This window comes from Macaca mulatta, chromosome 2 (assembly GCF_049350105.2).
Source record: "Macaca mulatta isolate MMU2019108-1 chromosome 2, T2T-MMU8v2.0, whole genome shotgun sequence".
NCBI lineage: Eukaryota > Metazoa > Chordata > Mammalia > Primates > Cercopithecidae > Macaca > Macaca mulatta.
In genome coordinates, this window is record NC_133407.1 from 21,360,188 (window position 1) to 21,372,622 (window position 12,435).

General features: G+C 36.5%; 1 protein-coding gene across 7 annotated transcripts in view; it reads left to right on the top strand.

Annotated features, from left to right (window-relative positions):
• The window catches only part of NEK10 (NIMA related kinase 10), a 422,123-nt gene that overhangs the window by 181,855 nt on the left and 227,833 nt on the right, over positions 1-12,435 (top strand). For all 7 annotated transcript variants that reach the window (XM_077994143.1, XM_077994145.1, XM_077994146.1 and 4 more), the window contains one exon: positions 1,754-1,967. In XM_077994143.1, the coding sequence (XP_077850269.1) occupies positions 1,754-1,967 (214 nt within the window). The remainder of the gene's footprint in view (positions 1-1,753; positions 1,968-12,435) is intronic.

Below are 12,435 nucleotides of genomic sequence, written 5' to 3' on the forward strand. Positions count from 1 at the left end.
TTATAGGTAGGTAAACTTTTAGATGTTAGGCTGAGTTTGTTTGTGGATTTATTCATTGATTGATTCATTCATTTACTGAATAGCTATCAGGACTCAGATTCCATTGTATGTGCTGGGAGATCATAGTGATGAGGACACATGTCCCTCTTCTGAAGAAGTTTCCAGTGTAGTGGTGAAACAGACCATTATAATAAAATAATTACAATAGTTTTAAGTACTTAAGTGCAAATGGTGCAAAAAGAATGTACAAAAGGGGCTCAGGATATCTGTCTGAGGGCAGTCCAAAAGTATTCCTAATGGAGCCTGGAAAAAGAGTGGGATTTTGGCAAGTATATAACAGATGATGGCTGGGAAAGATAAGATACCATTGGCAAAAGAAAAAAAAATCAAGCATATGGAATAAAATAAGCAAACAAATGGGGGTATAGGACAGGTGCTATTTGGGGAAGTGCAGGTAGTCACATTGGATGTGTTGCTGGAGGAGGGGAAAGAGTGGAGGAAGGTAATAGCCAGTTCAAGAGAGACCTTGTGTAGCATTCTGGGAATTTTAATTTTATCCTATTGGACCATGAGAACTATTGAAGAATTTTGAGTAGAGAAATAATGTAGTCAGATTTAGGAATATTATCCTGGTTAGCAGTTTACAGTACAGACCAGAGGTAGATGAGAAATGAGTATGTTATTTAGGAGACTCCTTCAGTAGTCCAAGTAAGTGATGTAATAGCCAAATAGCTGTGGGATAACAGGGGAAGGATGTGGATTCAAGAAATATTTAGAAGGTAGAAGTCACAGGACTTGGTGTTTGTTAAATGTAGGAAGGGATGGAGGATACATACAAGTGTGGATTTTCTTCTCAATTTATTGAAATTTTACAATGTGTGTGCCCTTCACAGAAATGACCTCATTCAAACACCATACCAGTTTAATGAGGTAGATACTATAATCATCTCATTTTACAGGTGGGCTACCTGAGACTTAGAAGCTATGTAACTTGCCCAGGATCTGACCTAATAAATGGTAAATGAGGTTTTAAACCCCAGCAAAATGATCCAGAGCCTGCATGCTGAGTTATGATGCTAAACTGCATCTTCTTTTTGGTGCCTTTTCCAATAATGGCAAATACAGGACCAGGAGAGTAACCTTAGGCAAGGAGATGACTATATGCTAGGAGAACAAAGGTCATTTCCATTCCCATGTGCCATAATATGTAGCTATATAATTTATAAAACTAGCTTATGTTGCTTTTTTTTTTTTGATTTTTAAAAAAGCTCAGCTGATAATTCAGCTGCTAATATTACCTTGAAGCAGTTTAAACATCTGCAGTCTAAGAATTTGAATATCTGCACTAATGAAAGGCTTAGTTACTGGGCTTTTTTTTTTTTTTTTTTTTTTTTTTTTTTCATCTGCCAGTGAGTTAGCAGTGATTTCAGAAAGCAGCCAACCCGTGCAGGAGAAGATGATCCCATCTGCCCATCCTGAGACCCAAAGAGCATCTTCATGCTCAGCCTGGAACCCTTACCTTCCAGCCCAAGTGCAAAGAGAATAGTGCTGCCTCCTTTTCCTTCCTTAGCTTTCCAAATGCCTTTTGAGAAGTCTTGGACTCAAAGCTGTGCTTGATATCCATCTTACCCCAGGTTATCTTAGGTGAAAATACCATAGAGGGGACACAGTGGAGTTTAACCTTGATCCTTTACACTCTGTGGCCTGCTCCCAACATTGACCAGAAAGTTATAATTATCTAATGTTATCTTAGGTGCCTCACTCCTGATGCAGAAGCTCGTCCAGATATTGTACAAGTCAGTTCGATGATATCAGATGTCATGATGAAATATTTAGACAACTTATCTACATCCCAGTTGTCCTTGGAGAAGAAGCTAGAACGGGAACGAAGACGCACACAAAGGTATTTTATGGAAGCCAACCGGAACGCCGTCACATGTCACCATGAGCTGGCTCTTCTATCTCACGTAAGTGCAAATATTTTAATCTGTTCATGATGCACTCTAATGCTCTGACTGAAGTTGTTCATGCTTGTTTTAAGGAACATTCATCGAAAGTTAGAAAAATAGTTACATGCAATATTTAAGTATTATAGTTACATATTTATATCCATTTCTGTATCTTATACATAAATTAAAATAATTAAATATAACTGACCTTCCTAAGAATGAACCCATGATTTATTGTATTTTGCAAAAATCAGAGATATCACAAAGTTCTCTTAGTGAAGTTTAAGTTACAAACTTTGTAAAATTAGCAGTGAATGCTTATATTTAATTTCTTCAGCAGTCTGACTGCAACTTTTGGGAATATAGATGAAAATGTTGTGAGTTAATTCAGAGAAGGAAATAACATTTGCCTTTAAAATTTTTCATATTGGTCTTTGCAATTTCTTTCGTTGCCATTTGTGGTATTAATAATGTTGCCATGCTTCAAATCAGAATATGCTTTTTATTTTTCTTGCCAAGAACCTTTAGATTATTTTGATATTTAAGTATATTTCTGAACATTGCTTGGAAAAGAGATGCCAAAGCTACAAATGTCCACATGTGCAAGTGACAGTGCCAGTGATGCTCTTGTTGCTGTCTCTTATTTTCTTTCTTCTGTGTCTTTTTTGCAATCACGATCAATGTTCTGTTGTTTGCTCGTGCTTTGGGCCTCCACCCAGTGGTGACCTGGTAAGGGGCTTTTCATCCATTTTTTTTTTTTCTGTCTCAGGGGTGGGCCCAAGGCAATTGGATCATAAAACTGTTTCTTAGGGTACCTGGTCATTAAATTCCTTCCCAGGATCCTAAGGACCTACTCCATCTAAGCTGGGAAAATTATGTAAGAACTTGGTCTCAAAGAGGCAGTTCTGATTTCTTGAATAACAGTGTTTCCAGTGAACTCCTTTCTGAAAATAAGGAAAGTACTACTGTTTAGTGGGTTTGTCTTAAGGTATTTGGAATCCAGAAGTTGAAGATTTAATGTAGTTTTCATTTGGGAAGGAAACTCTTTCATCTTCATTGCCTTAAATGCTGAGCCTAGCTGTAATTTTGCAGAACATTCCATGATGATTATTTAAGTTATACGTTTATGTAAAGGAGCATATAACTTGGAGTTATAGCCCTTACTGAACACAGTAAAATCTCAGACAGGGAGTTAGAGCTCACTTTGCTTTTTATTTTACTACCTGACTTCCTAATAACTAGGCAACAATGAGAAACACATCATTCTATGTATGTCATGTTGCATTCTAACTAGATTATTCCTAGTAGACTAAAATGCAAGAGATTTAGCTATTTCTATATATCTTAGATATTTGGGGCCTTCTGTTATTAAGTTCTGCACTACCGAGCTACTTAGCTAATTTCCAGTTGTATGTGAAAGAGTCATTTCATATTAGATTCATGTGGCTGATGTGGGGCTGAGTGGCATTAGTTTACAATGTAACAGCAGAAAGTCTGTTATCTTTAGCAAAACACCTTGAGAAGGACCATTACTTATCTATTTATTGGTACTTCTCAGCTTAAAAAATTCTTTATTATGGAAAATTTCAAACGTTTATAAATGCAAAGATTGCTTCCTGTACCCATCCCAGCTTCAACAGTTAGCTATTCAGGGCTAATCCTGTATCATCTGTATTCCCACCTGCTTCCTGTCTTCCCCAGATTTTTCTGAGGTAAATCCCAGATACCATATAATTTCCTCTATCAATATTTCCATGTGTATTTGCAAAGTCATTTTAGCTGTAGAAATCTAGCTCTCAGGCCATCGCCAGGTAAAATAAAGGGAGAGCTCTGAAGCCAAGGGAGGGATTTTAATGTTCCAGAGGTCGTATACTCATCTGTAAATTAAGGGGTGGAAGATATTATCTACCTCAGAGGGTACTAGGATAAATGAGTTAATGTGTTTGAATATACTGTATGACTTTAAAAGTGGCTTAAATTGTAAGATAGCATCAATTATATAAAACGAGCATTGCTTTTGTTAGAATAGTTTGTTGATGGAACTTGTTAATCTAGTGCCATCTTGTCCAAGGAGTCTCTACATTAAATCCATATGTCAGGCATACAGTTAATGCATATTTATTAGCACCTGCTGCTAGCCAGCCTCAGTGTCCTCATTGAGCATTCAGGTTTTTATGGACCATAGAGAAATGCTTTACTTCAAAGCAAAGTTTATATTCCTGCTTTAAACAGTCATACAATACTTTCTCCTTTTGCACTATTTTAAGTCTACTAATATATTTTCATTTCAAGGTTAAGCAAATGTTAACTAAAAGGAAAAATGCAGCTTTATTCAAGAAGCAAGAAGGAAGTAAGATTGCATTTCATCAAAAGACAGTATGCAGTTAATTGTCATTTTTCTCACTGGGGACCAATTATTATTTTTAAAAAACTTACATCTGTACCACTGCTGCAGAAAAACTATAAGTGTAAAATTTTATGACTCTTTTTTCTTAAGGAGTATTATGATTATCTCATTTCAGATATAGTGGAATGTTCTCCCAGAGCAGTTAATATCAATAATGCAGTTACACAATCCAATGATAAATTATAGTCAAGGGAAAGAGAAATTAGTGGGTTCAGTAGAACTTTATGAATTCCCAGCATCAATAAGGAGATCCATTGTGAATTACTGAAATTTGCAAATTAGTGAGTAAGCAAACGATAAGAAACATTAAAGGCTTCTATTTCATGCGGAAGTATTCTATTTACTTTCATGTTTTAGTCTATTCTTAATTATGGCAATTTTTATAATGGTCTAGTGCAGGTAAGTACTAATATATATTTTAGAAGGACAGAGAAATCTTCACTAAAATGTTCACTCTGTGTACTGTGGTTTGCCCACTACGAAAGTGAAGCAAACCTTTCCTTTTGAAGAATGTTTTCTGATTCTTATAACTTAAAATAAGAGATCATAAGGAGAGCATAGAGTTGAGAATGATAAGAATTACGCAGAGCAAAAGGAAGTAAAATTTTAACTTAAATGTGCAATAATTAGAAGGGTATTGTCATGTAGAGGGTACTGTGGCATTGTAATAGTGAAAATCGTGATTCATGTTTTGTCACTGTTCACAGTGTAGTGAACACTGAGAATCATTACCCTATAGATCTTATATCCCAGGCAGAAAAATCAATTAAAGATATTTCTGAAGAGTCTACTGCTTATATCTTTTCCAACAAATACAATAATGTGTATTAAAGAAATTCAGCCTGACAAAACCTGGAGAATCAATGGGAAACCTCAGTTCCATTAGAATTATTGGGAGTTTGTAGATACACCTCTAGACTAATACTTAAATGGGTGAAAAAAGCATATTTGTACATGCAGAAATGGAGCAGAATTGAGTATTCCAGGGAGACTGAAGAGAAATCACGAGAGAAGCATGCTCTCAGTGCGAGGCTTGCGGGTATCACAGCTTCTTTTCCAGTGATATTTGAGAGGAAGTTTATCTTCACCACCCCTGTTTAAAGACTGAATGATGATTTCTTTTTACTAGTTTAGTAAGTTTGTTCAGTTTGGAGAACTGCTTTCACATCTATAACACAAAGAGAGAAAGATTGAAACTGCCTGTGGTATATAACTAATACTGAAGGAACAATGATTTGTTGGATGTCTTCTGAATGTAAGCATTCGCTTGGTACAGTGAAGTTTATAAAAAATTATAAACAATGACCCCAGTCATGAAGTAGCTGATAATCTACTTGGAAAGACAAGATAGATGTGCATACGCAGGAGGAATTTTCTAATGATTCCAAACAGTTTGGGTAAATAAATGAGATAAGAGAGGGAAATGAATAAATGAAGCCTAGGGAGGCTCTCAGAGCCAAACGAAGATAGGGTCTTGACAACTAGATAAGGAAGTCACTCCTGGATGGAAAAGAATAACGTAAGTGCAGGCCGGGCGCAGTGGCTCATGCCTGTAATCCCAGCACTTTGGGAGGCCAAGGCGAGTGGATCACGAGGTCAGGACATTGAGACCATCCTGGCTAACATGGTGAAATCCCGTCTCTACTGAAAATACAAAAAAATTAGCCGGGCGTGGTGGCGGGCGCCTGTAGTCCCAGCTACTCGGGAGGCTGAGGCAGGAGAATGGCGTGAACCCGGGAGGCGGAGCTTGCAGTGAGCTGAGATGGTGCCACTGCACTCCTGGGCGACAGAGCGAGACTTCGACTCAAAAAAAAAAAAAAAAAAGTAAGTGGTGCAGAAACTCCGGCTCAGCTCACTTCATACTAAGAATCAAACTTAGAAATGGAATTGTTTTATGTTTTGATTGCACAAAGAAAGGGAAACCAGGAGAAGTTAAAAGAGTTGTCTAAAGTCATCCAGATAGTTAGGGACAGCCCCAGGACCGAAAGTTGGTTCTGCTGATTTATAATGCGTATTTTTATATGTGTAGTCTGAAAAGCCTGGGGAAGTAGGCTGGAGCTAGATGATGGGTGTTTGTGAATACCTCATTAAGCTGTTTGAATTAAATCCTGTGGGTAATGTGGACTAAAACTTTGAATTTCTCCAAAATACCTAACAACCAAGTTGCTAAACTGCGGGCTAATTATTTCTTTTTTCTTTTTCTTTTTTCTTTTTTTGTTTTTTGGGACAGAGTCTTGTTCTGTCGCCCAGGCTGGAGTGCAGTGGCACAATCTTGGCTCACTGCCAGCTCCACCTCACTAGGGGCTAATTATTTCTTATTGTACTTACCTGCTTTTTAATGTTTTTTACCCCTGAGTGTTTTCCATTACTCTCCTCTGTCCTGGTTTCTGTCTTCTCTCTTTGAATACTCTTCCTCATTTTCTCTTCCAACCCTGGCCTTTTAACTTTAAATGTTCTGCCTCTCTTGCGCTTCCCTTGGTTTCTGTCTAGTCCCATGGTATTTCATTTCATATGAATTGAGATAAAAATTGGTGTACAAGATGGGAACATTATTTTCTATAATTATGTGTCATTTTGTTTTGAACCCCTGTTTATGCTGGTAGCAGAAAATGGTGGTAATAGTCAGGATCAATTATATCAGTCTCTTTTGGTATAAAGGTTTCTTTACTATCCCGAGGGTTCTCTTCTCCATATCCTCTTCCAAAGATGGCAGCAGAGTAGAGGAGAGAGCTTAAGCATCCCCATGTTGATGGGAGAGGGGCAGGGGCTCTGGTCTTCTTCTATTGGCCCCTGCTGAACTTAGATAACATGAACCCTGTGATTTTGGGATGCTGACCTCTGTCCTTATTAAATGTTTATGGCATCTGTAACTCATGGCCTCTTTAATCATCATGGTTTAAACCCAAGGAATTACCCATGATGCCTCAACTCCCACCTTGGGGTTACTGTTTTTCATCCTCTGAGGCTTGATTGTGACTTTCTTGGCATTCTTATTTTAAACAGCCTGCTCTGTGGCCCTCAGTGCCGTGATGGCCAAGTGAACTCACCTGCCAGCCCCAGAGCTGTCTCCTACATTGGCACAAGACACATGGGGGCTTTGGATTCCCATCCACACCACACACAGCCCATGGGGAACTCACTGGCACTAGGCGACCCTATCTCAGCCCCATCAGCTCCAGTGCCTTCTTCATCCTTTTCTGTTCTTCTTTCCCAGATGCCTACAACTCAATTATTCATTCAACAAGTATTTACTGAGTGCCTAATAGGTGTCAGGCACTATGTGTACAAAGTATACCACAGTGAGCAAAACAGACAAGGACTTTACTCTCATGGACCTTATGTATATAGTGTTATGATGATCATGAAGCTTCTTCGAAGCTCTCAGTCTTTTCTGTCTGCACCCCAGCTTCCCCCTCAAACCATCTGTGTATCTCCATCAACATCCCAACTCTAAGCCCAAGGTTCACATTTGCTGGAGTGGATGTGAGAAGGAAAAACAAGGAGGCTTGCACTTGCTCTTTCATTTTCTCTTCCTTCTGGCAGGCTCTTATTTTGAGCTCCATAAGAAATTTCCAGTTCCCACCTTTCTGCCAGAAGCTACCCTTGCATCTATTACATCCTTCTTTTTCTCCAGGTATTCTTTTCCCCTATCTTCTCCTGGGTCTATAAATCTCAGCCTCATAAACTGGTCTTAATCGTAGAAGAAAAGAGCTCTGGAGAAGTGCACAAAATTTTCTGCAGAGGCAAGATATGTTGGGATGTGTTTCACAACATAATTTCCACACCCATTTGCTAGAGAGCACCAAAGCTGCCTATCTGATCTCAGTCTCTCCATGTGCCAGACCTGTATTTTGAACCCAACATTTACCTGCATGTCTAACAGGTACTTACGCTCAGCAAGTCCACAGTGAATGGATTCTCCTTCCTTGATCGGTCATGTTCTTTCTCCTCATATCACCTTAATTGTAATCTTGACATCTTCAATTCACTCTCTCTGAAATCCTTTATTCATTTTGTTAGCAAGCTCTACTAATTCTGTCTTTGAAATGTCTGACAGATCCATCTTATCCTTTCAGTTCTCATTCTCATTATCTTGCATTGGATCATTGCAAGATCCAACTTTCTTGTCTCTAGTTTTTTCCTTACCTCTAACAAGTGATTCAGTCAGTGTATCACCTCTGCGCTGTCTACTAGGGGCCCTTAAGGAATGTGTGTACTGGGGGGGTGGGGTGGTACAATTGTTGTTTATCACTGTTAGCAGCCAGGGATGCTGGTATGTCATACACATGACAGTCCTGCACAAATGTGTGAAACAGAACCAGCCAGTAGATACATATTCAGATATTTATCGCAAGGAACTGGCTTACATGATTGTGGGGACTGATGAGGCAAGTGCAAAATCCACAGGGATGGTTGGCAGGAGGAGCAGGCTGGAAATCGTGGTCATGGGCTGAAGCTGTTGTCCACAGGCTGAATCCCTTCCTCATCTCAGAGATGCCTCAGCTCCACTTTGGAGACCTGCCACCTGATTAAATCAGTTCCATCCAGATTATCGGGAATCATCTCCCTCCCTTAGCCATCCTCCACATTCCTACCCAAACTATTTTCCAAAAAAACACGTCCGATCTTGGTAAATCGTTTCATGCTTATGACAATAAGTAAATGCTCATGTAAGGAGTCCTAGAAATTTTCTCTAAGCTTTTGGTGGATCTAAAAAAAGATTCCTATGATAATTTGATATTGCCAGAGAGTCAAAATACGGCAGACATAAGTGTCATCTTCAATTCTATCTACTTTGGAGGACCAGGCTGGTAGAGCAATTATTAGCACAGATTATTTTTTAAATTCACAAACCATTCATAACTGCACTTCTTTGTTACAAAATTCTTATTGTAGTTTTCTGATATAATCTATGATTTTTAGCAGACATTGACAGATACTGATATTTTTCATAAATTCGCAGATGTCTTTAAAGTTGAGCATATAAGAATTGAGCAGATATGTAAGCATTTAGATTCTCATTTTTTAATACAAATAAAAAATGTGCTATTTATTTATCTGGGTTGCTTTATTTTTATTATACCATATGTCATTTACAATTGCTGAGCACACCACTAAAGGCATGTGTCTGCAATCCTCTGCTAGGAGATTAAATTAAGCCATGTAGAAAATGATGTGTTTTTAAAGGACAATATTTTTGTGAACACCTTTGCTTTTATTGTCTGGTTAATTGTTGACTGAATTTCCCCCAAGGCTGTGAAAATGCTGCAAGTAATGATGTAGGAAGAGAAATATCAGGAAAAATCATGACTTGATTTGGAAATGTTCTATGCTTATTATGTTATATGAAAATAAAGCAATGCCTTATAGGCTTCCTCACAAATACAGACACAATTCTCACATCCACACTACAATTCTCTTTTTTATTGACATATAATTTACATGTAGTAAAATGTACACATCTTTAAGTGCCTAGTTCAATGGCTTTTGGCACATATATAACCTCCACCCCAAAAAAGAGTCAGAACATTTATCTCACCTCAGAATATTCCCTTAAGCCTCTTTCTGTACAGTTCTCTGCCCCAGCAGGAAGACTGGTGATTACTGTCACTATAAATTACTTTTGCCTGTTGTTGGACTTCATTTAAATCAAACATTCATTTAAATCAAATGTTCATATTGCTAGGCAGTGTTAAATTATATGACTACACCATAATTTGTTTATCTATCCTCCTGTGATGAACACTTATGTTTTCTCCAGATTTGGAGTTTCATAAGACTGTTGAAAACATATTTACAAAAAGACCTATACAAAAATGTTTATAACTTTTTTCTCTGAAAGACCTAGAAATAGAATTTCAGGGTTATAGGTAGCTGTATGTTTAACTGTTAAAGAAAGTACCAAATAGTTCTTCAAAATTGTACTCTTTAACACTTTCGGAAGCAGTATATGAGAGTTCCAGGCGTTCTATATCCTTGCCAATATTTGGTACTGTCAGTCTTTTCAATTTTAGCCTTTGCGGTGTAATGATACTTCTTTCTGGTTTTAGTTTGCATTTTCCTGATGATCAATGATGTTGAGCACATTTATGTTTGATTTTTAGCTATTTATATATCTTTGTGCGTGTGTATGTGTTAAATATCTGTTCAAGTATTTTGCCTGTGATTTTATTGGATTACTTGTCTGTTTTTGTTGATTTGTAGGAGTTCTTTATATATGCCAGATAATGAGCCTATTGTCAAATGTATGTATTGCAAACATTTTGTATAGTCTATGGCTTGCCTGTTTTTTTTTTATTAATGGAATTTTTTGGATGAACAGAAAATTTTTATTTTGATAAAGACTTATTCATGTAATTGTCTGTGGTGGCCAGTGCTTTTTGTCTCTTTTTGATGAAATTGTTGCCTACCCCAAAGTTGCAAAAATAGGATTGTTTATATTTTTGTAAATGTTTTAGACCCATGATCCCATTTGATTTAATTTTATGTATAGAATAGTGAGGAGATTGACTTTTTTGGTGTACATTTGGGTATCCAGTTTTTCCAGCATCACTTATTTAAATGTGTGGTCTTTTACCATTGATTTTGCTAAGCATCTTTATTGAAAATTCCCTGACAATATATATGTAGATCTATTTACCTTTTTCTTTTTTTGTTTATAGATTTTTTAAATTTTAAAGTTTTAGTTATTATGGATACATAATAGTTGTACATATTTATGATGTACATGTGAAATTTTGATACAAGTATAAAATGTTTAACGATCAAATCAGGGTAATTAGGGTATCAACTACCTCCAACATTTATCATTTCTTTGTGTTAGAAACATTCCAATTGCATTCATTTAGTTATTTTAAAATATACAATAAATTATCGTTAGCTATAGCCACCCTATTTTGCTACCAAACACTAAATCTTATTCCTTTTATCTTACTGTATTTTTGTACGCAACCGTTCCTTTTTCATCCCCCCTCTCCTCTCCTCTTCCCAACCTGTGATAATCATTATTCCACTCTCTATCTCCATAAACTCGATATTTTTTAGCTCCCACGTATAAGTAGGAACATTTTGTATTTCTTTTTCTGTGCCTGGCTTATTTCATTTAACATAATGTCCTTCAGTTCCATCCATGTTGTTGAAAATGAGTTCATTCTTTTTTATGACTGAAAAATTTCCCATTTCTTTATCAATTCATTTGTTGATGGGTACTTAGGTTGATTCCAAATCTTGGCCATTGTAAATAGTGCTATAATAAAAATGAGCATGCAGATATCTCTTCAACATACTGATTTATTTTCTTGTGGATTTATTTTTTTGTGGATAAATACCTAGCAGTGAGATTGCTGGATCATATGGTATTTCTATTTTTAGTTTTTAAAGGAATCTCCATACTATTCATTATAGTGGCTGTACTAATTTACATTCCAATAAACAGTGTGCAAGCGTTCCTCTTTCTTGCAGATCTATTTCTGAACTCTATTCTGTTCCATGGATTATATGTCTCTTCTTAGACCAATACCACACCATTTTGATTATTGTAGCTTTTAAAAAATGTTTTATTTTAATTTTAATTGGCAAAAAATTATATCTATTGTATACAACATGATGTTTTGAATATATACATTGTGGACTGGCTCAACTGAGTTAATTAACATATGCATTACCACACATAGTATCATTTTTGTGGTGAGAACACTTAAAATCCAGTCTCAGTATTTTTCAAGAATACAATATGTTGTTATTAAGTATAGTCATCTTGCTGTACAATAGATCTCTTGAACTTATCCTCCTGTCTAACTGAGACTCTGTATCTTTTGATACTGTAGCTTTTTAATAAGTCTCAAAACAAGCCCTGTAAGTCCTCCAACTTTGTTGTTCTTTGTCAAATTTGATTTGGGTATTCTAGGTCTGTTGTATTTCCTTATTAATTTTAGAATAAGTTTGTCAATTTCTTCAAAAAATCGTACCTGCAATTTTTATTTTTACCCTTTGTTTTAACATGGAGAATCTTGGCAACATTTTTTAAAAATCAGTCTTTTATTTTACTTATTCAACAAAATTTATTAAGCATTTATTCTT